This window comes from Etheostoma spectabile, chromosome 13 (genome assembly GCF_008692095.1).
Source record: "Etheostoma spectabile isolate EspeVRDwgs_2016 chromosome 13, UIUC_Espe_1.0, whole genome shotgun sequence".
Lineage (NCBI taxonomy): Eukaryota > Metazoa > Chordata > Actinopteri > Perciformes > Percidae > Etheostoma > Etheostoma spectabile.
Window position 1 is genome coordinate 15,745,846 of NC_045745.1, and position 27,130 is coordinate 15,772,975.

Consider the following 27,130-nt stretch of genomic DNA (forward strand, 5'->3'; position numbering starts at 1 on the left):
CCCCCCCCCCTATCCCTTCTTCTCCATTATCCTCATCTATTTATTCTTCTTTCATTTCCACCACTTTAATTTCATCTTTATGTCTCTAATTAGCAATAGAGATGTAAATCCATGGTTTGCAGGGACTCGAGGGGCTTTGCTTTGACCTATTCCCCTTTCCGACATTTTTTTTTCTGGTCCCAATTTCTTCTACAGCTTTCTTATTTCTGTTGTACCCCTTCCCCTTTCCTTTTCAACCGACTGGTCCCGAGGGCAGCAAGTGTTCCAATGAGCCATAATTCACAGGCATCAGCCCCCTGGCTGTTAGTGGCGCAGCATGTGGTCTGCTTTTATCTCTCTCCTCTAACTCCCTCTCTGGTGTGGAAATAATTCATTATCATGCCTCCATTGATTTGCTCTTTCTCTTGCCTTTTTGGTGGAACAATCCCCCTTTCTCTCTCTTTCTTTCTTATTGCAATTTCAATTGTGTGTCCATATGGATGTGAGTTTGAGAGTTTGTGTGTGTGTGTGTGTGCGCGCGCGCGCTTTGCGCACTTGCGCTTTGCGCACTTGCGCTTGAATGTGAGTGGTTCCCCTTCTCTTTTTTCTTCTCTCATCTCCTCCACAAAATCCCCTCCAGCCTTCACCTTCATCAGCTTTGAAAATGTTCTCTCAGAACAAAGGAGATAAACACAGCAGAAAAATGGAAAGTAAAAGAGGAAAAAAGAATATAGCTGCAGATTCATAAAGACAAAAAACAACCCAACAAGGTTAGAGAACAACCACATAATCCGTTATTGCTGGATAACCTCAGTTGTCTTGGGTACGCTGCTGTTGCAACATTTCTGTGTGAGAAAGTAAGAAATGACTCAGAGGGAGTGTTGTTTTCTTTGGGCAAACATCTGTTCTGTGTAAATCCTCAGCGAGTTGGCCCAGATGGCTTGGTTATAGTGATATAGTTATGTTTTAATAGGAGTTTTTTTTCTCCACTGTTTGTTCGATGGAACTGAACAGAGGCCAGCCCTGATGTCACTAAGCTGAACTCGACAAACAAGACAATAAACACTCAGATCTCATAACGTGTTGAAAGAGATTGGAACTGGGTAAAGGAGGAAAAGAACAAGAGAGTAGATAGTAGGTAGATGTGGTGGCTCCCAGCGAAAACGCTTATTTTGCAAATAGCTCAATTGCACACATCCAAAACCCCAACAAACACCTTAGGCTATTTATTTTAGTTCCTCCATATTCAAAAGGATAGAACTGTGTTTCATCAGAATAAGGACTACAAATGCAGAGGAGTTGCAAAAAGATTCTCATGGTATCCTGTTGATGCTGCTGGTTTTCATGTGTTTACCAGGGAGGAGGAGAGAAAGGGATTTGGGAGGGGGCCAAAAGTGGGGAGAAAGGAGACAGACAGAGAGATGAAATGTATTTAAAAGAGCAGGTGATACATAATGACATGTTTGGGGTGAGGCAGCAGTCAGACGTAAGGAGTAATCAGGTACTCTGAGGAAGAGAAGGAGGTTAGAATGAAAATGGAGGAGAAAACAAGAGAAGGTAATACACAGTTGCATGTGTAGTTTGGTGCAGCAGTAAATCTTGTGGAGGAAGATGTGGAGGGTATGAGAGATGACAAGGACAGAGGAAGGTAGAAGTGAGGATGAAGAGAGGAATCGGTAAGGCTGAAACACAAAGCTGGTACTGGGAGGGGAAGAGGAAGGATGAAGGGTACAAGAGTTACAAGAGTTTTGCAGCTTTGTGCTGATGGTGAATTTAGGTATTTTAGTACATTTTGCACTCCAGAAAGCATGCAGGTAGGCCTTCTTCATCATGTTTGCCTTAATCACTAAGGTTCCAGGTGCTATAACAAAAGCCAATCATTTATATTCACATCTGTGGCGCTCTGCTGGTAATCAAATATGTCCTTTTTTAGGGAAATTAATCCACAAAATACAGCTGTGCAACACAACACCAAGCACAAATAAACTGCAAAAAGCAAAGATTTACTGATAACCATTTTTTATTGATATTAATTATGCTTATCATCTTTCCCATTGAAATGGATCTGAAGTGACAACAGAACACTTTTAAGATCCTTTTTTTTATGGAAAACCAAACAAAATGAAACCTGACAGATTAGTTTTTTGTTTTAGGGAGAAGTTTTGATTGGTTTTCCTAAAGTTTCCATACAGTAATACTTTTACATACCTAATTATACATACTGTTATAATTACTGTACATCACTCCTTTAAATGCAACCCACACTTGCAGCCAATATCAATTAGTGGCTTTCAAAGAATTTCCAAAGACAATGAAATATTTTTTTAGTAGACCTGCATTGACAGCGTCAGAAGCTGACAGTCAAAGATTTTGAAGTGAGAGAGAGAGAGAGAGAGAGAGAGAGAGAGAGAGAGAGAGAGAAGCTGGTAATCCCAAATCTCTAAAGTCTTCATTCTCAGAGGTGAGGTCTGATTCTGCGGCTCAGCTCAATGTTGCACGCTCCCAGCAGCATGTTATTGTTACTCCCTATCTCCCAAGCTTCTGTTCAAGCCAGCCGTCTAAAACAACGTGTGCTGAGCTGGCTTGAAGGTTAAAGCTCAGAGGCTTTTTTTGTACCGAGATGATGCAGTTTTGAGTTTTTGTTGCAAGGCTATCCCAGTTGCAAGCATGTGAAGCACCTCAATGTGATGCTGTACTACACATCAAAAATCAAGAAAGAAATTCAGAAGCGTTTAAGTTTAATGCCCTGATGTCTTGAACACAGCTAGGACTATCAGGATTGCAATGGGCTGTAGACTGCACTGGTTCGGAAGCAGCGAGACGGCCGTGTCTCAGTCTGACAAACATGGCTGAATAAATGTGATTCTGTAAAACGTGTGTAAGATGTTGACATCTAATGATGGTGGACCTCCTTAGATGGTTGCACTTTCACTATTGCTATGTCACACATTTTTGTGATTTACCCACTTGGAGGGACCAAGCAAATTAGGCACAAGAGAGTGGGATTAAGGGTTTAATTTATTTAAATGTCAATCTCTGTGTGAAACAAGTCACATTAACTTAAATATGAAAGCATTTAATAGTTAACAGGGCAAAATAATGCATCTTTTATGAACTAAGGTCCAAATTAGAAATGATGCTACACGCATGAGCAGTGAACACACTGAGATGGCTGACAAAGAGACAGAAGGGGGGCACATGTAAACCTGTGTGGCCAGACAATGAACACAAAACAATGGGATTAGCTGATGCAGCCTGTGATTTTATATAAAGATGCTGCTTATTGCTTTGTTTACCGTCTGATGATGGTCTTTGACAAAACTAAGCTGCTTCTTTTGTAGAAGTTGTGTTGAAAACATGTGGGTCGACCACTTCTTCCTCACATTCAAACAAAGATTAGAGGCCTAAAACTATAAAGAAGAGCCAGAAAGAGAATATGGATGTGCCATGCCTTTTCAAAAACTTTGTTTACTGCTCATTATAGAGACTGTGATCAATAAAAGGTTTGAATTAGCCATGGCTGAGCTTTTATTATGTCACCATTTTGCAGCATGCAGAAAATATACCTTTGGTCAATTTGCTTACACATGCATTGTTAGTGTGACAGCCAGTGTATGACAAACATTAGCATATTCTATCTTCTGTGAACGCATAGGTTACTTGTTACTTTGGTCCAGTTAGGGATCAAATCACTTTGTAAGCTGACAGTTCTGTCCTTTGGCCTCTGTGCTGCAGAGTTTAATCATTAAGCATGCAGCAATTTGCCTGAAACTTTCAAAATTATTTATAAAAATGCTGTCATGCTTGGATGATCCATAATAATGTAGTAGTGTGGTGCATGCATGATGTAGAAAAACTTTATTCTCCCATAAATTATTGCACAGTGGAGCGAGACTCCAGGGGAAAATATGGAGCAATTAATCAACTTCATCAACTCATCAGCAGCTTAAAAACCCTGTTAGTGGTTATAATGGTGTCATGTTACAATGCCCACATTTTATCAAGGTGTAAAAGAAGGACAAAATTGTATTTTACACTAATCAATTGATAATGTGAGCGTTTGGAGAAAAGGACTGGAGATACAAAAAAGAATATTTATTTTTCTAAATCGGGTTGTTTCAATACACCTATCTTTATCAGATAAAATGTCTTTTAAGATTAAATAAAGGTTTCTGTTATGAGAGCATTAGTTTAATTAAATTAGTTCAGAGACACAGACGTTATTAACAGATGTATTGTGGGCCAGCATTTCAATGCAAGAACAAGGCTGCATTGGTGATCTTTTACATTATACTAGCTGGTGTACATTATGTATTCAGAGGTTTTACATGAGTCAGTTGTAATTATTTGTCACCGCTTAATCTGGTCCATGCTCAAAAGTTTGGCTTATATTAACTTTTAAATGTTACCACTTTAATTTACACTCCTAAACGCTGTTGTTGCTGCCTATGAAAACAGTTGAACAATCCATGCCTTTAGAGCATGTTTGTCAACTCTTGAGAAAATAGTGTGAATATCAGTTGAGTATATTGGCTTAAAGTCTGTGTTTCAAACTAAGAGTGAGGAATAGAAAATATGTGAGTATTTTACAAGGCAGGAGGGGTCTAATTAGATTTGTTTTAGAATGTCTTATCTTCTCACAGTATATATTATATCGTCCAACCCTACTAAGTTGCAGAGGTGGTTACATCAGAGATCCATTAGTTTTGATCATAAGTGACTCAGATATACTTGCTAAGCTGGCCACAGGCATCTCCCCAGTTTTTAGAATACAATTTGTGTAATCAAAAATTAATTTGGCAAGATGCCATTCAGTGGGGTGTCTTAACCCAACTAATCCCGTGTGTGCAGTAGATTGCAACAAATATGCTGGTTTTACTTATCACTCCATTTATTTTCACATCTGTTTTGGTAGGGTAGTTCCTATCCTATCCAATGCATTGCGATTGGACTTTGTAGGACTTTGGTCTGGTTAGTGATCTAAAGTCGAAAGTCTAATAATTATTGTAAAGTCTAATCCTCAAAACGTGTTTTTAATCTATCACACTGTAAACTAGAACTCATTTGTTCTGACAGAATACAATGTATTATCAATGCAAAAAATAGAGCATATAACTTTTCTCCAGCATTTTATTTGAGATTAAATAAAAGAAAAACAATTTATGACCGTTTCCTTTGTGTCTGTTGATGTACTCTGATTAGATTCTGTTTTTTCCTCACATTTAGCCTTTTGCTCTCTGAAAAACAAAAAACATAACCTCTCTAAATTGTACTGTAACAAATTTAAAATAAAATATCCAGTTCTGCTCTCACCACTTTACCAGTTTGATATAAATAAGAGTGTATTGACCTCTTGGGGTCCTTTTCTGAAAGAAAAAAAAGAAGTGTCTTTCTCTAAGTACAGTCCATTTCTATTCCTAAATCCTGCAGCTCCAATTAGACTACTAACGTGTTAACGTGTGCATGTGTCTGCATCAAAAAAATTGATTTTACTCTTTCCCACACATAAGTCGAGCTGCTTGCATTTCAATACATACAATCTTGTTCAGATGCATCAACACAAACACACACATAACGTTTTCGGTACATCTCTTTGTGCATTCTGTCTTTATTGAGGTGGACCCCCAGGTCAGGTCAAGTTGTGGCTCCTGCAGAGCAGAGTTCTGCTGCAGACCACTAATCTCTTTTACCCTCATCCTCCCCAAGGCTGTTAGGGCTTTGAAACGAGAAAGTCCACTTAGCCAACCCTGTCAGAAAATGCCTTTGCAGTTTACAGTAGGAGATTTAGCTGGGGAGAGAGAAAGAGGGGAGAGTGCTTTTTTTTGTTTCCATAAAGATGAAAGATTATTCAGATTGTCAGAGAACTTATGCTGCTATCAGATGAGAGTATCGCTTTAATGAATAGGGTCCCATCCGGCCAAATGAAGTATGGGAGATTAGCTCCAGACTGTCAGCTTGTTTCCATTAAGTCTCTCAGAGCAGGATGACTCTTTTGGCCTTTGAGACTTAAAATGTCACGTTTATTAAACCAAAGGGTGTGAAGATAACATTTTATCCAAGCTGTGTCTTGAAGCTGATTCTTCTAAATGTTGCACACATTTTTTTTAGACACTATACTTTTAAAAGTGTGGGGGGGAGGTTTTTTGATCATGCACAACAAAAATAAATGTGCAAGACTTAAATCCCCCTTTCAATACCATGGATATAATGCCACTCGGCGAGCCATACCAAAACACTTATGAACTTTAATATCCAATGGAAAATTATCTTAAAATGAAATAGCACGATGTAATGCTCAGCTCCCATGGCCTCTGAAAAGACCCTCATCTGGCAATGCCTGTAGCAGGCTCGCAGTCACCTATCATCGGCTAAACAACTGCCGCTCGTACCCGGCGTCCCGGAGCTCTGTAGTAGCTACATACACCCACCAACTGCAGCGACCAAACAAACTGGGTACATAAATACTGTATTTAGAATAATGATATGTATTAGGTTTGGAGCATGGACAAGTTCCCAGGAAGCTCGTAGTCAGATTTCTTTTTTTTTTTTAAGGCAAATACAAATTAAAATGAAAGGAAGATCATTGTTATACATTTCACTTATTTTTTTAGTTACAGTATATGTAATTTACTTGATTTTAGAAATGCTTTGGAAGGCCTTATAAATTACTTGGTAAAAGACTGATAGAAAAGCACAAATGTGTTCTGTACTTTCCTGGTCTTAGTTTTTGATTCAAGACACCTATAGACATGATTCACTGCACACTAAACTATGTAGATTGTTGGGACACTCTTACTGTCACCAGTGCACTTTCTGCAGCTCCTCTGAAGCTTGGTTTATGTTCTTTCTTAAATCCAGGAAATTCAAAGACCCCACTGAGACCCTTTGATTTCCGAGTATTAATGCATTTACCTCATTAGTTGACACTTTGGTATCATTTAGCATAACTATACAACATTATATAAACATTTAAGGGTCAGAAAATACAAATAAGCATAATTTGTGCTTTTTAAAAGAAATTTTGTGAAACAACATGATAACCTACAATATTTCTTTCATTTTTGTCAAGGAAATTTGATATTACCAGAGAGTGACATGCTTAGAAGCCAATAATGGTGTAACTTTCCTTTTAACTGTATTAGAATATGGTCATTTACAGGCTTGGCATTAGGAAATTTGCAGAAAAGGTTAATGATTAGGTTTCAAATGACAAACTTGGCTACAAGCTGCAAAATAACATTCCGTGTATATTAACAAGATTAAAGTTAGTATTTGCAGAGTTTGGAGATCTACCACTTGTCAGTGAACCCTCCAGATAGGCAATTAATCTGTTCATTTTCCCGACAGGTTACTCATGCCCTTAGGGATTGAATGACACAGTAAAGAGTGTTCTGCCCTGTCATAACCCAACTGATGCCAGTTCATTATTGAGCCTCGTCCTCTGTGATCCACTGTCACCTTGCAATGAGCTCAGGTCCTTAACAGCAACACCCAACTTAGAAATGGGCTCTGTTGTCAGCAGCCTGTTCCTGCAAAACTGGTCATAAAGTAATGTGAGGGAGACAATTGTTCCCTTTGTATGGCCTGGGAACTCTGCAGTTCCAAGACAACTGTGGTAGATATCTTGAGTAATACATATTGTTTACAACAGAAGGCTAAGTTTTAGTGGTTTTTTTTGTAAACCCTAACTCCACTAGTACCATAGCTCTCACATCAGTGTATCAGTAGCCGTATCATTATCTTATTATAAACAAGATATACAGTATATACATTTATTAAGTATAATATAACCCTTTAATGTTTTTTTGTAAGCAATAACTCCTCTAGTGGCTCTCACATCAGTGTGCTGAAGTAAATGCTCATGTATAGATATAGATATATATTTATATTATTATTAAAGAGAAATATAACATAATATAACTGTTTCATATCACACTGTGGGTTCTGCTCTGGGAAATTTTGAAGTTGGTTTTCATAAAATTAGGTGACAATTCTTTTTTAATTATCATGCAATCACAGTTATTTTATTTTAATTTAGTGCTAGAACAGCAGTGTTTCTAACCAACTTTTAACCAAAACAATTCACCCATTGTTTTAGAAACATGCATCTAGCTGCTGTGAAGGGAAGTATTCTCAACCTTATTTTATAAATGCTTTTTCGGCAGCAGAAGGAGAACAAGCAGAGCCAGATCTCCTGCCAAACTGGTGCTCCTGGCTTATTAATACAGCACGGAACACTTTTTAAAATACTCCTTTCTGCACACACTCCTACTATACACTTCCTCCCCTGGCTCACTCTCTGGCTTCTTTTTGTGATTATAACAAGGCTTGTTCACCACCTAGTTAAGGGGCCCTACTGGAGAAGAAGCTCCATCGCGGCTTTGCTGGCAAGTTGAGAGGCAGCCACGCAAGGATGCACTTTAAGTAGAATGACAGGGAAGAGAGAGAGGCAGATTAAGACTTGAAAGAAAAGGAAAGAAGGAGACAAAAAAGGAAGACTTACAGACAATCATGGAGTCACAGAGATAAATACAATAGGGTGAGAGACTCTGAGAAGGACAAATACAGAGAGAAATAGCCAAGGATGCAAACAAAGCATCAGAAAGAAAAGGAAATGATGGGTGAAAGAGAGAAGGAGTGAAGTTTGAGAAGCAATGAGGAGCTGCAGCAGAGGATTCCTCTATACCTGTGGAGGAGATTAAGGGTCTGCATCCAGGGTGATTAATGAGCTGGCCGCTGATTGCTCATCCCCATCTCCCTCCCATGAATAATCACCACCCCTGCTCTGTCAAAGAGAGAGGTGTGTGTGTGTGTGTGTGTGTGTGTGTGTGTGTGTGTGTGTGTGCATGTGCGAGACAGTAAATAAAAAATGTAATGAGTACATAGTTATTGATTTACTAAGATAGTGGGTGTGCATGTACAGTATGACATACAACATGACATTGTATTTCATTTATTTATTTAGGACAATGCACAGTATTTAACATTTACTGTAAATGTGTCAGTGTTAGCCAGCCTGCTAATTTTCAACTGTAGTCCTTTTGCAAGATTAGTACAGGTTAAAATTTACAGACAGAAGACAACAATATTATTTTATAGAGTATATATACACTATTTGAACATATTTAACATATCAGTGTGTTTGAAAACATGCATGATATATGTTCTAATAGCTGCAGCCCAACTTCAGAGAGCAGTCTTCTTACTGAATGCACAGTGACACACCAAGATCATTTGTACTAACTGTGAGCTCCCAGTGGGAGTCCTGTCTCCCTACATATACTGTACACCTGTGTCAGTGTGTTCACAGAGGACATTATAACGAGCAGTCGTGTAGTAAGACATTCAGTAGTTTCTACCATTTCAAAGAGATTACATTCTCAGCATAAATCAGTAAAACAATGTGTAAACAGAGCATCTTTAGATTGCGTTAGTCTCTTTCTGAGCAGAAAAGTTTTACTTTTGAGATTGCTAACCTTTTAAAATATGTGATTGTATTAGACCAATATGAGCAATGTTGCAAATCAGTAAGCTTGTCTGCCTAATGAAATTATTGTGTGTGTGTGTGTGTGTGTTTGTAAGAACTTTGTTTGTTAAAAGCACCATACCATTTAAGTGCAGTCAATTTACTATATGATTTTATACATATAACCTTCTCCCTTAGCCGTCTCTTCACAAAAGACATGTACCGTGATGCATTCATAAATAACCACATTTTTACTAAACCTTGTTGGACATGATGGACAAGGTTTTTTCCATTGTGTATGCACCCGCTTTATTTTTCTTTATATGGTGCACATGCGAAAGATACATTGGTGCACATATATAAGCACACCTTTAGTGCACAACCTAAATTTTTTAAGCATCACCATGTATTACTGTATACTACTTTGTTGCATTTATTGCTTTTGGCTTCCAAGCCTTTTTCCTGATGTTACAACACAGGAAAAGATGACGATGGAGGCCAGCATGTGTCCCTGTGATTGGAAGCGCACTCTGTGGTGAGGAACCTGTGTTTAACCACAGCCAGACACAAAGTACTATTATGTGCTGTATTGCCTGGTGGACTAAGATTACCTGTTATTATGACTTTTTTGTGGTTGCATAGCAACAATGAGAAAATCCATTTTGCTTCCTGTTGAAACGTGCCTTTAGTTGAGGGCTAACCCAAGTGCAAGCATGACACCAGCATGAGGTAACTCTGAATCTAATCTCGCTTTGCCAGACCCTTCTCCAAAGCGTGCTGGAGGAGGGTCTGGCTAGTCCACATAGCATTCAGGGAGGGTAGGAAAACGTGCTCCGGTTTATGACAATTTCTTTAAACCAATCACAATCAATTGTCTTGAGCGGTGCTAGGCACCGGAGGAAAGCAGCAGAGCTGCTGCAAAATAGGCTCGAAAGGAACTTGTTTTGGTGGAACATGTGTACGTTTAAAAGTTGTTTTAATTATGCAGCATTAAACTCAGATTGGACAGATAGTCTAGTTATCTTTCTGTATTTACCCTTCAGAGATCTGAGAAAAGGTTAACTATAGTCCTCATAAATTGACCGGAGTTTAAAATTCCACCACAAAGGAAGCCCAAGACAACAGATATCCAGCCTAAATCAGTAAAATCCTGCAGATTTTCCGTCTGCAACGGAGCAATCCCGGAAGTGGAACGTCAAGGATATAGACTACTCTGAATACTACAAGTCTCAATTGCTAAGTAGTTTGCCAGGCTAGCAAACGTAGGCCATTTACTGTAGCAGATGCTTTTCACTCAGTGATGAGCTTCATAATTAATGCCTGAATCTCAATTTACCAAACAAAATCGAATGAGGATCTTTTTTCATGAGGGTCAAATATGAATTATCAAGTGTACTGTGCATATATTTGCTTACATGAAAGGAGGAGAATGTACTTGTTGAGTGAGTGACAAACATAACCCCTCTTCATACTAAGGCGTATATTTAATGTAAGAGAGAGAGACGGAGAGACAAAAAGACAGAGAGACAGAAAGAGAGAGAGAGAGACAGAGAGAGAGAGCACATAATATGGGATGTACAATGTGTGTGGCTCTTTCTGTGTGTAGATACATGTTTGGGTGTGTGCATCCTCTCAGTTGTAGTAAGAGGCATCAGTTGGGCTAAATCACCCATTCAGTATCCGGATGAATATACAGGCTGATCCAGACAAGAAGGTGGACGTTGACAAGTATCCACTGCTGGCATTTCACTTGTAAACGTTCATATTTTGCATTTCCACTGCTTTCACTAATTGACAATATGTCCAAGGGTTCCTGTAGAACCTGTTGCCTGTTGATATGTAGTCACTAAAATCCGGTTTAAACATTGTTGTAACAGCTATAAGTATACCAAGTGTCCAAATATTACTTTTCAACCAAGTTTAGCCCAGTTGTAGTAGACACATCTTTTTTACCTGCAAATCACTATAATGCTTACAGAGTGCTGATATCAGCTAGGGATGCACCGATTCGACTTCCAAGTTCCGATACCAATACCTGGGCTTTAGGTATGGACCGATTATGAGTACCATTCCAATACTATTGTTTAATTAATAAGCTATATGACTCACTGTGTGGAAGTGACTGGGATCCTTCTTTTGGTTGTAAAAAAACATCATTAAGTGAAGCACTTGGACGCAACATTTGTTTAAGGGCGTCATCTCCAGTTAGAGCTTTTGTTTGGTTAGCCAACGTTACACAACTCATGGGGAAGGCAAATGTTGCCATTCTAGTGACTTTAGGGAAGCAGGAGGAAATCCCTAGTAATGTTTCTTAGTCATCTCTGACAGTGGCCATGGTGTCTTGAGCAGTGCAGCTGCAAGCTACTGGTATCCCTGATATAAGTGGCTTCAATTAATGGCAAACATTAACTTTTGAAACACAAAAAAGGGGATGCAAAATTTCATGGAGCCAAGGCTTGCAGAAGCCTTGGCTCCATGAAATCTTCATGCTCTGTCTGAAACCATACTGTACATTTCATCTGCAATCCCTAAACAAAAAATCTTGTATTTCCGTTAAAATGTAAATGCAACAGTATTTTCATTTTTCATTTCAATTTGCGTCACAATTACCAAGTGTCATATTGGAAATTATCTTACAGTTTGCAAAGTAGCCATACCAGGGAGATTCAATCAAAGAGTCCAATGATATTCTGTTTTACCATTCCTCAATCAAGCATTCTCGATGGTTGATGCTCATCCTCGCTCTCTGCCCCTCACTACACCTGTCTTTCCATCTGTCTTTCTCTCTCTAGCTCCTCCTCCTCACGCTCTGCACCTCTTCTTACTACATTTCTAGTCTACAGTCAGGATGTTATGTGTCCTACCCTCTAAAAAAGTCATGGTGTTCTGCTCCTCTGCTTTGTGGCTTGATGTCTTACTCCAGCTCACGAGGGGCTGGTGTCATGAAAGTGGAAAGGGACAACTCTCTCAGCTGCAGTCTTGAGCTCACCGCATTAGTTATTCCCTGGGAGATCGTCTACGTGCTCTGCATCAAATTTGTCTCTCTTCCTGTCTCACATGCACACATATTTTTACTCCTTCTCTTATGCCCCTGTGTCTTCTTGGTCCATCTTTCGGCATGTCTTTTTTTCTTTCGTTTTCTTATTTGCTCTCTTTTTACCTATATGATATTTTGTTCTTCTCTTCCCTTTTTGTCTTTTTCTCCTTGCATGCACTGGTTTTATTCACCCTATTTTACTTTACTTCATAAAGTACTTTTCATATAACTCTCCTTTTCTCTGTCTTTACATCTTTCTACCAATATTTACCTTACTCCCTCTTTTTCTCTTTCTTCATCTCTCTTCCTCGCTTTACTCACACTGTACTGTAAATCCCTTCAGAGCTAGATACTTAAACCTCCCTGTTGGCCCTGTCAGCCCGTCCATAGCACTGTTAGCACGGCTGATCGATTATTGGAGCTCCTGAATTCCCCTGAAAGTCAATTACTAACTTACACATTGGAGCTATTTTGGGAAAGTGGGGGAACTGTAGGAATCATTAACTAGATAATGTCATGACAACCTTCTCCAGCCAACCAGAGCAGAGCACACCCTGCCTGTGGATATGCAATTTGTCTGGGTCATCTGAGAATTGCACAGAACATGGGAGGATGTTTGAACAGATTTAGAGTTGCTCTCACATAAAGTGGATGTAATCTTTGTGTTTGTTGCTACTTTTTTAGAACCACCACAAATGTGTTTAAAGTACTAAGTAACAAAATCTGAATGCTTGGTCAGATTTACCGTCATCCTCTTTCATTCAATATTAGATGCATCATGATTTTTACCTGACTGCATGACTTTGCCAAATTGATCAGTATTTTATGTAGGCAATGTTCTTCATTAGCTTATTAAGACACGATTTAACTCTGATACATTTGAAAAATTCGACTCATTGTAAAAGAAAATTCTCCTGAACCAACAGGATTGCTGAACAGACATGTCACAATAAAATTAGACATATCAAATAAACACAAATTTGCAAACACTGTCTTACAATTATTAAGATTCTAAAGTGCACAAGTGGGAGTGCACATCTGACTTTTAAAAGCCTAAAACCTAAAAAAAAAAAGAGAGAGAAAACATTATTGCCTCTTTTTAAAAGGAGTGTTGAATAGTCGTCTCTGTCTGTGGAATTAAAGCTAAGCCTCATTAAAGCCTCCTAAACCTTATTAAAGGGTTCTGTTAAATTTAACTTGTTGTCAACACTAGACCGACCTGCAATTAACAGATGGCGGTTTTTAATTATACAACTGTAAAATCTTAACATTTGAAACATCCCTTATTGACCAAGGAAAGTGACATGAACGGCAATCAACAAATTTTCTAACCTATATAACACACTTATTTTTCATCACATTTTTCTCTCTTTTCTTGGTCTTGTACCTCAGTGGGTTACGTTTGGATGGCATCAAGATTAATTCCATGGTGTCAGAATTAATTTCACTACTAGTCCATCTTTCATGACGGTAGATTTTTTTTACTATGGCCTTTCTGCCAAGCTTTAAAAGTGAGGACTAATACATCAGCAGCAAGTTTGAAAGCTTAGACTGACCTCATATGAATGGTTGGCAGACTGTTGCAGAAATATTTAAACACAGCTGCCCATTTTGAATTGATGGAACAGTTCCTATTTACATTTTGTATGTACAGCAGTGTTACAGCCCTGCATTGTGGGCATTGAGGTGATGTCATCTTTTCACTGCTGTGTAGTAAAGTAAAGGTTTTAGTTAATAAAAAATTAATATTTTTTTTCCATGTCAACTCAATGTCTCAAGATAAACATCCAAAAACTCATTGTGGCAACACTTGCTGATTTGCTGTAGCTGTTAAAAGCACCACCGTCCTTCACAGTAGTCAGTGTTTTATCTGCCAAAATCTATTAATTAGATTCTGTTTCTACTTCTGCCCTGTATGAACTTTGAAGAGACAGTTCTTGCCAGCAAACTTTTAAAGTTGTATACCTACTTTTATAACTAAAAAGAATCAACATTAAGTTGTACTAGATGTTCATCTGAACAGTCAACTGCTGCAGAAATACATAGCAAACACAACGTACTGCTTCCGTGTACTGTATTATTCAATTCAACGTGAGATGTGGTCTAGTCGCAATGCACAGTACCACCCTGGAACCACCCCTCCAAGCCATGTCAGATCAATGTGCTTCATCCCTCATCCGTCCACATGGCACTCAAAGCCTGTTCTGCCACCCAAATTACTGCTCTGCTGAATTATAACTTTGTTGGACCTGGCAGTGTACTGTACCCAAGGCATTCTGAAATATCACTGACAGACCAAGCTGTCAACCCAGATATATCTATCACCTGGAGAGCTATGTGAAACAGACAGCTAATAGCCAGGGGTCTTTCACAACAGCGTTCGTCAAAGTCTGGATCCGGACAGGAAGTTCCCCACAAACATTTCAAAGTCTGTTAGCCAACTTCTTGAAGTCTGTTTGGACAGTGAACTAGTTGTCTACTGTATGTGGGTGTTGAAATGAAACATTGTTGTGATACTGGTTTTATCACGGCCTGCCTTTCAGTCATCAACTCTTCAAGGCCAATCGTTATGTTTAGATTTAATTTGTATGTATAGATTTGTCTGTCATTATAGGTTTGATAGAGCAGTCAAATGTTTTCAGCACAAACACCACCAAGGTAGATTAATGTAAACTGCAACTTAATTTGGGTTCTACTGTGAGAGCAGCTCATTGTCCACTGCTTTGCTAATCATTAGAGCTAAAAGTAATAAACAACCCCCGCTGTGGAAGGACAGTTTTTAAGTCTGACAGTAACAAGATGATTAGTTTTTTTTTTTCACTGAAAAGTCCCCAATAAGGCCATGAATGCTGGTATCGGTATCAGTGAGTACTGGAGTCTATGCAACAATCTGATACCACGTAATTTAGCCCAGAATAAAATCTAATTAAAAGTAGTTTATTCATCTACATTTAAACCCATAAATGGGATAGTAGTAAACAGCTGTTAAAACATAATAACATGTGATACACTGGTATCGGATCGGTATTCGGCATCAGCCGATACGCATATTCAGGTATTGGAATCGGTGTCGGAACATCTCTAATCATTATGCTCTATTTCTAACATCTAAAACCCCATCAGTAAAATAATGTCATCACAATAACCATACTCTATGCAGATTTTATTTTGTTGAATAGAAGCTAATTTTATTTAGAATGGAATGACCACATTCTTTTCAAAAAACATAATGATTAGTACATTCATCGGCATCATCATATTTATTGTAATGATATGTCAGTAAATAGTTGTATAGTATTTCTTTGACATGAATAGATTTATATAATATATGTTCAGGTAGCCTATTCCTTGTATTCAGATTTGAATAAGATAATTAGTATGCATTACTCTGTGTTTGGTCTAGTGTTTCTTTTGTGCAGAACCTCCAAGCATTTACTTTGTAAATCACAGCATGTGTATTATCTATTATAATTTCCCTGTTCTTCGCTCTTTTTTTGTTTAGGTTTAGTCGGATCATTAATGGTGCATCTTTTCTTCTCTAAATATATTGGTACTGAACAGTCATGCAGCAGGGGCAGTTTATAGTATCAGTCCTGTAAATGCCCTGTTTACTTGGATGGCTCCGTTTAGATTTCTATCAGGTGACTGTGTACGTATATCCTATCCAGCCCCAGGGTCTGACATATATTATGTCAGCACCGGCGTGCATGAACTCCACATTCAAATAATATCTCACCGTGATCAGCATATTTATGCTTCTTTCCAAATTGTATACTGTACCAATTTTTTTCAAACTGAATTAAGACTAAAACTGAAAAAGAAATTTGGGCATAAAGTGTACAGAGAAAATGAAAGGAAAAATGAGAAAAAGACAAAGAATTAGGTGGTGTTGTAATGCAATGCAAGGTCATGAGAAATAATTGTTAGAATAGATTGCACCTAGTGTATATCTTGCATAACCCAGTTTGCTTCAAAACTTTTCCAACTGTTTTATGTCTACTTAAAACATTGGGCCCAATATGAGTTAAAACTCACTATAATAAACGTTCAGCAGCTGACAAAGTTTCCAAACTGTAACCGTGACTGTGGATTTTGTGCCCGGCCACACAGCTTGGCAGCAGTCACTATTTATGGCTCCAAGGGGAACCAGTGAAAAATAATTCTTAATTTGCCGTAAAGGTGAATTGAATTGGATGGCCATTTCCATGAACATAAATTTCCCTTAATGAGAAGAATGATATTTGGCTAGCCTGAGTCCTCTGACACGTGGTCTTTTTTCATACTGAATATCCTTCACTCCCGGACAGCTGTTTATCCTCCCTAGTCTACTAGTAATGAAATGGATGCCTGCCGCTTGGCTACAGTTCCACTACATCCGCACACTCGTTCTGATTTGTGATTTTCTCTGCTTCCTATTTTTCTCCTTCTTTTTCTATCTTCTACTTTTTCAAAATCTTCTTTTTTCTATTATCATCTCTTATTTGCCTTTCTGTCACCCATTTTCTCTCTCCAACATTCATTTCCCTTCATAATCTTTACTATTCTAACAGAGGTTGTCCAGTTAAGCCTGGCAGAGGACCAGTGGATCAGTGTCTCCACGGTAACTGTGGGCCTCAGTGCCGTCCTTACCTGTGCCATCCAGGGTACGCTGCGCCCGCCAATTATCTGGAAGAGGAACGGCATCATACTTAACTTCTTGGACCTGGAGGATATAAACGTGAGTGCATATTGTTGTTTTCTTTATCGGTTTATGCAGTAGTCACTGTTGTGATGACGGTGGGACAGGAGTTGATGGTGATGGCTACAGAATTCAATAGGAAACACGGTCAAATATGCACCAAACAAGCGCCCAGTTTGCCTTTTTATAGCACACACACAGTCTGTGCGATTCAAAATCACAAATTTGGATGTCCGCACACATCTTCATGGACTTGGGCAGATAAAAAAAAATGTGCAGCATGGAAACCATGAGGAAGGAAAATAGTAACAAGAGAAAAACATCTAAATTCAAGGAAGGAAATCAGAAAAAAAGAACAGTTTTATGCCCCGGCTCTCTCCGTAAAACAGTAGAATTATAGCTCGCTCAGTACTTAATGAACTATATGGCCATGCTCCTGTTTTGACACATCTGCACAGGTGACAGCACAGCGCTGGCCTCGCTTTATTCACCACCGCATCACAATTCACTAATTGCATGTTAATGAGCGGCCTTGTTGATCTGCTGTGATGATGAGCCGATAAACAATGTCAAGTGTTAAGGTGGAGACTGGAGCTGAGGTGATGGCAACAGAGGTCCCTGAGGCTCTTGACCGTGCATAATGAATTTTTACAGAACACAGTAATTTGTGTGGAGGAGGGAGAGAGGAGCCCCATCTGTGTTTGACTTTCTAAATCAAAAAACAAACAAAAATCCCTAAATTAAATGAAAGAGATAACCTCAGTAATTTGTTGTGTGTGCAAGATAAATAAAACATTATTAAAGGAATATGTCAAGTTTTTCTGGCCAGTTGGGCAATTTAGCCAGCTTTCTCTTGTACAAAGGATATTGTATTTTAATAGACTTTCTGGCTAATTAAAGATAAATAAGCTATTAACTAATGACAATGTAGACCTCCAAATAAAGTATCCAAAGTCTGTGAAGGGTAAAAGAAAAACATCCAAGGGGGTTGCTTGGATCTGTATTTCACATGGATGAAGGAAGGAAGTTTAATTTTAGAAAGGTGTTAATGTACATTCCCTATATACAGTACAATAATAATTGTCATGAAGCACATGTCACGTGTTAATATGACTCACTCACATACACTACTACACTGCATAAATATGACGAATCTTTGAAACATCATCTGAATAGTAAAATCAGAAGGAAGGAAGAGGGTGACAGAAAGAAATGACAAAAACCAGTGAATGAGAAAAGACTACAGGACTTTTTCTTTTTTCTTTATGTGCTTTGCTTTTTTCTTTTTTCTTACTTCCCTGTCAAAGTCCTTTTAGCCCACAATTTTCCTCTGTTGAAACAGACTTGTCTTCAGAAGTGTAATTCAACAGTGATGGACATCTTTTTGCATTCTGGCATATAATCCCCAAAAAACCTGAGAGCTGAGCCTCCATTACAATCAGTGTCATTTGTCTGCTTTCTCATAGTCTCTTTCAGGTCTTTGTTCTCCGTCTGTCTCTCTCTGCCCACCTTCCTATCCACTCAGTTGTTTTTCAATGTGTTTCTGTTTTTTTTTCATACTCTAAATCAAAAATAGGTATTTTACATTTTCAGTAGTGTTGTGTTCTCCAAGAAGGAGCTGGACTCTGTATATTGGAGGGTTCAGACACGTTTCACCTTTGATTGCATGAGAGCAAAAAGACAAAAGTGAGATTGGAAAATAGTTCTTCACAAAGAAAATGAATAATGTATGTTTCTTTTATTAAAAACAATTACCACACTACTTTTATTTGCATGTACAATGCTATCACTTGGTAAACATAAACTAAATGTGACTCTTTATTTGCAAGCCAATGTTTATTGCATCCCCATTATTCAGTGTATTATGAAAAAGCAATGACGATTACCATTGGAGAATAGGTTAAAGGAGACATTGATGTAGTGCTGCATCTGAAATGCAAAACTTCTATGAGTGACTTGAATTGTATTAAATTGAATGTAGCCACAGGCCATCTTCATATATAATTCTTCCACTGCTCGTTCCATTATTAAAGCATATAATTTAACCTGAATAAAAATTAAAAGCCTGTAGTTTTCTCTTAATATGTTAATGTCAACTACATTTTGCACATACAAGCAATGTGTCGTCTGCATTTAACCCATCCTAACCAAGCAGGCAGCCATAGTTTAGTGTTTGTGGACCAACTCCAGTTGTAATGCCAGTGCCTACTTCAAGGGCAACAGCAGGAGTTTTTAGCAGGCATGTCTTTGTGGAAGGAGGAAACTGGGTACAACATAACTTTTTTCCGTGCTGGCCCCTTGTATAATTTTACTGGCCCGAATGAAAAGAGGCAAAAAAACACTTTTCCAAATTGTGAATTTATTAGTAAAATATACATTAGAACGATACAGCCAAACAACAAACAAAATACTATTCTTCATTTACAAATTTGAGTTCAGTCAATTTAGTTGGAATGGACTCTAATAATTTATAGTTATTTTACAGTAATGCTTGTTTTAATTTACTTTGAATGGCCAGAGTAAGGCTAGTTTCACTGCTGCCTTCTAGCCCTCTTTGAAAACTCCCAATATGGATGATTGTTATCATGAATCAACAGTGTGTATTTTGGGTAAAAAAAAGAGCAATCTTTTTTTTGTATATGGTTTTGGTAGGCTTTATACTAATTATTATTCTTAAATTATGCAACAAAGCTAATTTGCCAAAATGTTAAAAAGAGAGGACATGCTGATCAGGCAAATATCAGATATTTAAATTAAACTTATTCTATTCAAACAAATGGCATCTGGTAACAAGTGTGTTTCCTCTTCATGTTCATGTTGTAGTAACCTGAATATTTCCCAGCCATGTTTACTCGGCTATTTTCTCCGTTCATTTTGAAATGATTGTACAATTTACGACAGCATTTGAACGCAGCATTACTTTGCAGGTAACTTACGTTACCTAGTAATTATTAGTTATTATTATTAGTATTATTATTATTGTTTTTCTGGTTAGGAAAATGTGCAATTAGCGACTGATGGTCACTGGACTGTAGGAGAGTTTTTGGAGGAATAAATGCCCGGGATAAAGTGGGTGAAATACGGGAAGAAATATAACAAAGACTGGGAGAAAGAAAAAGGAGTAAAAGAATGGATTCAACCCGTTGTGGGGAACAACTCAAAATCACTGAAAAAAAAATGTATATTTGATATCCCATTAGTTTTCTAATGTTAAATTATGTTAAAAGGTGGTTTAACTCCCTCCTGTCATCATTGTCCTGAAGCTCAGGGGGAGAAAATAAATAAATTCTACTGTGTGTACAGTTTACCAATCTGCCCACATGGATGCAAATTGACAATCCGTCCCCACGGATTGTAAAACCGTGCACACAGTTTATTTATTTTTCTCATCCAGGATCTTAGGGGGGCTCCGTAGAAAAAGCCGCTTGTTTTGGTCTTGTTTTCACATGCCTGGTTGCGTATTTGTCTCGTGAGATCTGGCAACACTTTGCCTGGAGGAGAACACACAGCAGTTGCAACTGGGGTTGCAACTGAGGGACCACGACATACGCCAATATTACTAGCTAGCTCCCAGCAAAGGAGGAGCACTGGCAGCAGCAGCTCCGGTCTGGCTAGGTTTGATTTGCTGGAGCCGCTGCTAAAATGGTCCAAAACATACACAGACTTTTTTGTGGCTGGGGCCGTGGTCGTTTGTTGACGTTAGCAAACTCCATTTCTAATTAATGTTAGATAGTGTTGCACCTAACGTTAGCACCAAATTACAAAAAACTGACTTGTGACTTTGATTGACTGGCCAATCAACTTGCGGGCAGGCTGTTTTATTGGGCCCGGGCCATTGGTTATGTCGAACCTGATTATCATCTGTTACATGAAAACATCAGATTAGCACAAAGTGAAAGAAATAAAACCATTCTCATACTTCTCCATTTTAACTTACAGTTTAGTTTAGTTAGCAACAAAAGCGTAGTGATTCAGCTCCCAATATGAAGTTAGAATCGGAGGCACTTCGATTGATGTTTTGAATAATTGCTTTTCAGGAGACAGCCCTACTTGATGCCCCTTTTCTCATAGGAACCAAAACTAAAACTTACAATTTTAAACTAAATGATATTTGGCATAGCCCAATTGGCCCATTCAGTTTGAATTGCTCTCACTGGTGTAGTTGTACCTCTCACCTTAATTGTAAATTCAGAACTTTAAAGGCTGCCTAAACTCCCCTGTCTATCTCACAGTACAACAAATTCATCTCACATTTTCGTGTCACAATGCAACCCTCTAGCCCTGAGAACTAAAGCAGCCGTTTGTGGTTTACATGTTACAACAGAGCTGCATCAGGGCATCTGCTCGGCGACTTGGTGGGACAGCAAACTATTTAATGCCTTAATCCGCCCTAAGCTGTGGCTGGAACCCCCTGATGACTGCTGCATACTGCACCAATAACAACCAGCTCCATTCATCAACCTAATGGGCTTTATATTTTTAACCCTTGCTATTTATCAGGCTGAGGCAGCGTGATGAGGGGAGAGAGGAGGATCAAATTCCCAAACGCCTGCTTTAACTCAACAGGGAAACCATTGATTCATGGTCTCTCTTCCCTTTCACATCACTCTTTTTCACTCTTGTCTTTTCCGATCACTCCCTGCTGTTGAGTGCCTTGTCTCTCCTCTCCCTGCTCTCTCCAAGCATCCTTATGTATTCTATCAAGCTACCTTCATTTCCCCCTCACTCCCTGTGGCTCTTTCCTGCACCCCATTCTTCACCACTATTCCCTCTCCTACACCTCCTGTTCTTCCTCTCCCTTCTTTCCTCAAGTTCTTCATCGCTCCCTCATCATCTTCTTCTTCCTATATTGTGCTTTTTTTCACCACAACCCCCCCTGTTCTTTCTTTAGTTAATGTTCCTCTTACATTTGTTTCCTGTATTACAGGACTTTGGGGACGATGGCTCCCTGTACATTACCAAGGTGACAACCATCCATATGGGGAACTACAGTTGCCATGCCTACGGCTATGAAGACCTCTATCAGACGCATGTGCTGCAGGTGAATGGTCAGTAGTGGTTCATTTCTTACTTACAGTACAGTGGTGGACTTGATGGGAAGTGATGTTTTAATTTTTTTGTGCAGCTCTCTGGTTATCCAGAATTAACGTATTGCTTTCCCTGCTTACAGTTTAAGAACAATCTCAAAGAAAATTAAGCCAACATGCTGTTGATTGAAATGTCTGGAAACAACGGATACCATAGATACAGTACATTGAGTGCAGCATTGTCATATTGTATGTGGTTGCCAACCTTTTTTGTCCAGTGTACTCCCACAGCATTTTCATAAGGCCTCAAGTACCCCTCAATGTGCCCCATCCATATTTAAAAGACAAGAAACAAGAGAACACAGTTGCTGTGGTGGATTCTTGACACGTTACACACACAGGGCCTTATCTTTCACCCAGCGCAATTGACTTTGTACACCAATGCATGTATCATTCCTATTTTACACCCAACGCACAGCAGTCTTTTTCCCCCACAGACTCACGTTTGTAAATTAGGAAATGAACTTGAGCTCCCGTAGGCAGTTCAGCAAAAAGAGGAGGCGTGTTCCGGTGCAAACGTTCCCTAGTGCTATTTTGCAGTTTCAGAAAAGAATTCCGCACGGACCAGGAAAAACCTAGTCTAAAGTCAGTGGCGCGTCATTCAGATGCTATTTTAAGGGCGCATGCTTGGCCGTAATGTAGAGTGTGCACACCGCGCATATACTTTCCTTCTCTCATCTCACAGACCCAGCAGTTCCCAATTTTGCAAACCATACATAAATACAAGGAAAAATATGAACTTGTTTTACACATTTCTATAAATCGTGGATGTGTTGATGATATAAATGAGAAACTATTAGAGGACTTAAAGCAATGTGATGTTTAACTGCATGTGCCGATGCCACTTAACCCAAATGCTCCAGCAGCAGCACAAGAGAGGAGAGATAGTATATAACATTGTGTATAGTGAGGTAATCTCGGTCTAGGGTTAGACTACATTGCAAAATTATCCCGGTGCATTCATAACCTCGGGATTCAGTGCCCAAATCATTGGTTGGTTTATTGCACCCTACGTCCAAACCACACCTGTGAGTAATGTAGCTACTTGAGACCAACCCACTTTAGATTTGCTTCGAGCAGCAAGAGTCATATATCCCGCCGTTACAATAGCAACAGCGCCCGGGATCCGCCCACAATGTTACTTGTGTTTGATAGTTGCGTTTCAGATCACAAAGTGGTTTGGTAAATTGCAATGTTTAGGCTTAGTCTTTTTTCAGTAGATTTGGCCAATTGTGCCTTTGTATTAATACCACTTTGAGTGGCAAAAGTTTGACATTATAGCATTTATTCAAATTTGATATTAGTTATTTAATCTATAAATAACTAATAACAAGCCTTCTATGAACGTGCTTCACCCCCACCCGTCCTCCACACAGTTGCTACATAGCCAAGGAGGACACGGAAGATTTAAAAAAATATGATGAAGAGGTAATTATCTTTACTCGAGTACTGCGCCCAAAAGTTGCTGGACAATATTTCTATACATAGCCATACTGTGGAGCTGATAGTCTTAATTACCTGTAGTGGAGCCAAAGTAGCGCACTTTTTAATTATTTAAGTTTATTGGTTATCAGGCTAAAAAAACGCTGATTCAGATAATCTGCAAACCTTCCAAAAAACAGCCCGATAATCAGCCAAGGACAATAATCAGTTTATCTCTACTACAGTTCTTCAGCTATTACATGTTACGATGAAACACTATTTGTAACTCTTTATGTAGGGAAAGGACTTACCGGGGCTGTCAAATGAGCTGCAGTGTTAATGTCTTGAATGAACATTAACATAAAAAGTAAGTAAGCAAAATGCTGGTTTACAATTTTTAGCAGATGCAAAATTGTCTTGTGTCCTAACTCAACGATTATGAGAGTTGACTATGATTCTTGAGTCTTTCATTAGTTGGTTTTTACTTAATTAATTAATCTGCCCAATATTTTCCTAAATAATTGATTATTCGTTTTGTCTATATAATGTCAGGAAAAAGTTTTTTTTAAATGCCCATTATATTGAGATGATGTCTTAAAAAGTCTTGTTTTGTTTGACCAACACTAAGAACAAACAAAGATATTAAGTAAACTCTCATATATGACAAAGAAAAGCATCAAATCTCACATTTGAAAAGCTTGAACCAGGGAATCTTGAACATTTATGCTTGAAAATCTATTTTTATTCGATTATCAAAATGGTTGCAGATTCATGTTTTCTGTCCATCAACTAATTGATTGATTGACTAAATCCATTCAGCACTTTTAATTATGATTTAATAATTCAGCTCTTTTTTATTACTTGTTTTATTATTATTATACAGTGTCTCTGTGTAAACAGTGTCTCAATGTTATGTAGATGTTCCTCTATAATGAAGCTATACTTTAGTACATGAGAAGTTGGTTGTAAAAATTATGAGAATGCCTACAGGTGAAAAAAATCAATGTAACTGCGGTGTTCATACACAACGCTCACAGGATCACAACTGTCAAAGCACTGAATCAAAGTGACTCTTTTGCCGTGAAAAAGAACATACCTGAGGCTGTAAACTAAATAGGCCTGCACGCAGCACATTCAATTCAATGCAGTGTGGATGAGCTACTTAAGCTAAAATACATCTGAAAACTACACTCACACTGATTTGGGCAGGCTGACCATATAAAAACATTGTCTTGCTTAAATTAATTATCTGCTTAAGGGTCTTCCTCTCCCCTAACTTTAGACTTGGCATTATTACTTGGCATGTCTCCAAAAAACATCCAGGGAGGTACTGTAGAAACCCCCTTACCTGTAACTTAACAATTCAAAGACAGCAGCAGGAGCTACAGCCTTCCTAATTTCTGCGCGTATGTCTCAAAGGAGGAGGATAATGTAGTCAATTAAATCTTTTTTAAGAGAGACAATAGGTGTGATTGTTTTGTTTTTCTAAGATGCTAATTGAAAAGACATGCAGCTGAATTTTAGACCTTTAACTAAAGAGAGGGAGGGGTTGATTGGAAGGGAGTCATGGAGATGGACTCGGGTCCTGAAGGGCAAGTTATCAGGAGAGGGCAATTACTAAATGTTAGTGTGGGGGATTCAAAGTATTTCAAGCGAGATAGGATAAGGTGCAATGAGGTGGAATGGAAGGGAGCCAAGTGCCACATTAAACTAAGTGGACGGTTTGCATTGTTGTATTAAAGGGATAACACACATGCTTATGAGAGAAATGACAGCGCTGCTGTACCCACAGTCACAGTCTAGTACTCTTTTTATGGTATTATCATACCCTAGATGATGGTATCAATGCTGTAGAAGAATGTTTCTGTCTAGTATGTACTTAGACTAGATGGAAGAAAAGAAGAGTTTCTGTACTGTTTTGATAGAAAAAAGAACAGGTAATATAACAAACTTGACAGAACACAGATTACAATACAGACAGGCCAAAGGTGAGCCATACTGTATGTGCAAGTAGAAGTACTTGTGTGGGCGTAGGATGAAGAGACTGATTTTTTTTTTTTTTACTAATGTGTGTGTATGAGGTAAATACTCAACTATAAGTAGATGTTCTGAATTTAAAATCCTACTTCAGTAAAAGTGCAAAAGTATTATCTGTATCTGTTGTAGCTTGTGGAAGTGGAGCTAGTTTTAATCACTATACAGTAAGATAGTTTTGTCCAGTGGTTCCAAACGTAGGGGTCAAGCCGCTCCAAATATTCTAAATCTGGGAGGTCATGAGATGCTTAATGTGAAATGAAAGAAGAAAAAGTGAAGTTCTGGTACACACATTTGTTTTCATGTTTTTGACTTTTCTCTAATCTTTGCTTCTGTGTGAAATATTGGATAACTTGAACTATTTAGCCTCAAACAGTTATGAAACCATGTGAGAAGTTTACAGGGGAAATGTCTCTTTGGTGTAACTGTTTACAACTCAGACGTCTGAAACCTGATAAAGGCCCCCAGCTGCTGTTTGTAAGAGGAGGTCATACAGGTTGGAAACCACTGTTTACTCTTAAAATAAAAGTAAGAAAAGTCAATAAATTACTTTTACACTCTTATTTTACCTTGAATTTGACTGTGAGCAACTGCAACTAAATAATTTCCCTGAGGGGATAAATAAAGTATTCTGATTAATATGTAACATTACATTATGTTCTATATGAGGATAAAATGATTTTAATGTTGTTTTATGGGGTAATTTTAGGCCATTATTACCACAGGACAGATGAAGACATGAAAGAGGAGAGAGAGGGGGAATGACATGCAGCAAAGGTCAGAGTTGAACCGGAGGAGTAAACCTCTACATATGTGCGCCTGCTCTACCAACTGAGCTAACCTGGCCACATGATTATAAATCATTAATATAGCTGTTTGTTATGGAGTAAAAAGAAATTTATCTTTGTAATTTAGAGAATAGAAGTATAAAGTAAGGTGAAATGGAAACACTTAATTGAAGTAAGAGTACCGCTTAATTGTACTCCAGTCAAATTCCAGATAGTAAAATATAATAAACCTAAATAATAAGGTGAAAGAGAAACATTATGAAAAACCAAAATAAGTAGGTAGCAAGCAACAGATGCAACATTAATATTGCATTGGGTTTTAGGGGGACGGTTGTAAATTAAATGCAAGATGTGATTAAGCTCCTGAAGGGAGGGGCTGCATAACATCAAAACCAGAAAACGACATCTTACCTGTTCCTGTAAACTATTACCTCATAGTTCATTTCCTCCCTTTGATTCCTTCACATTAGTTGTAGTGTTCTCCCCAGAGGAGGTGGTAAGTGGTAGATACGTCCAACATCTATTTCATGCAGGACTCGTCTCGAGCTGTAATAATGCAGCCCCAGAGCTCTTTGATTCTTGTTATGTGTGAATATATTCCATGCTGGGGTGAGACAAATTCCTCTCTGCCCACTGCAT

The 27,130-nt window shown here is 38.4% G+C and overlaps 1 protein-coding gene across 2 annotated transcripts in view; it reads left to right on the forward strand.

Moving 5' to 3' along the window:
- Positions 1-27,130, forward strand: part of fstl4 (follistatin-like 4) — a 209,683-nt gene that overhangs the window by 154,337 nt on the left and 28,216 nt on the right. For both annotated transcript variants that reach the window (XM_032533495.1, XM_032533496.1), the window contains exons 7-8: positions 17,033-17,199; positions 22,088-22,208. In XM_032533495.1, coding sequence (XP_032389386.1) covers positions 17,033-17,199; positions 22,088-22,208 — 288 coding nt within the window. The remainder of the gene's footprint in view (positions 1-17,032; positions 17,200-22,087; positions 22,209-27,130) is intronic.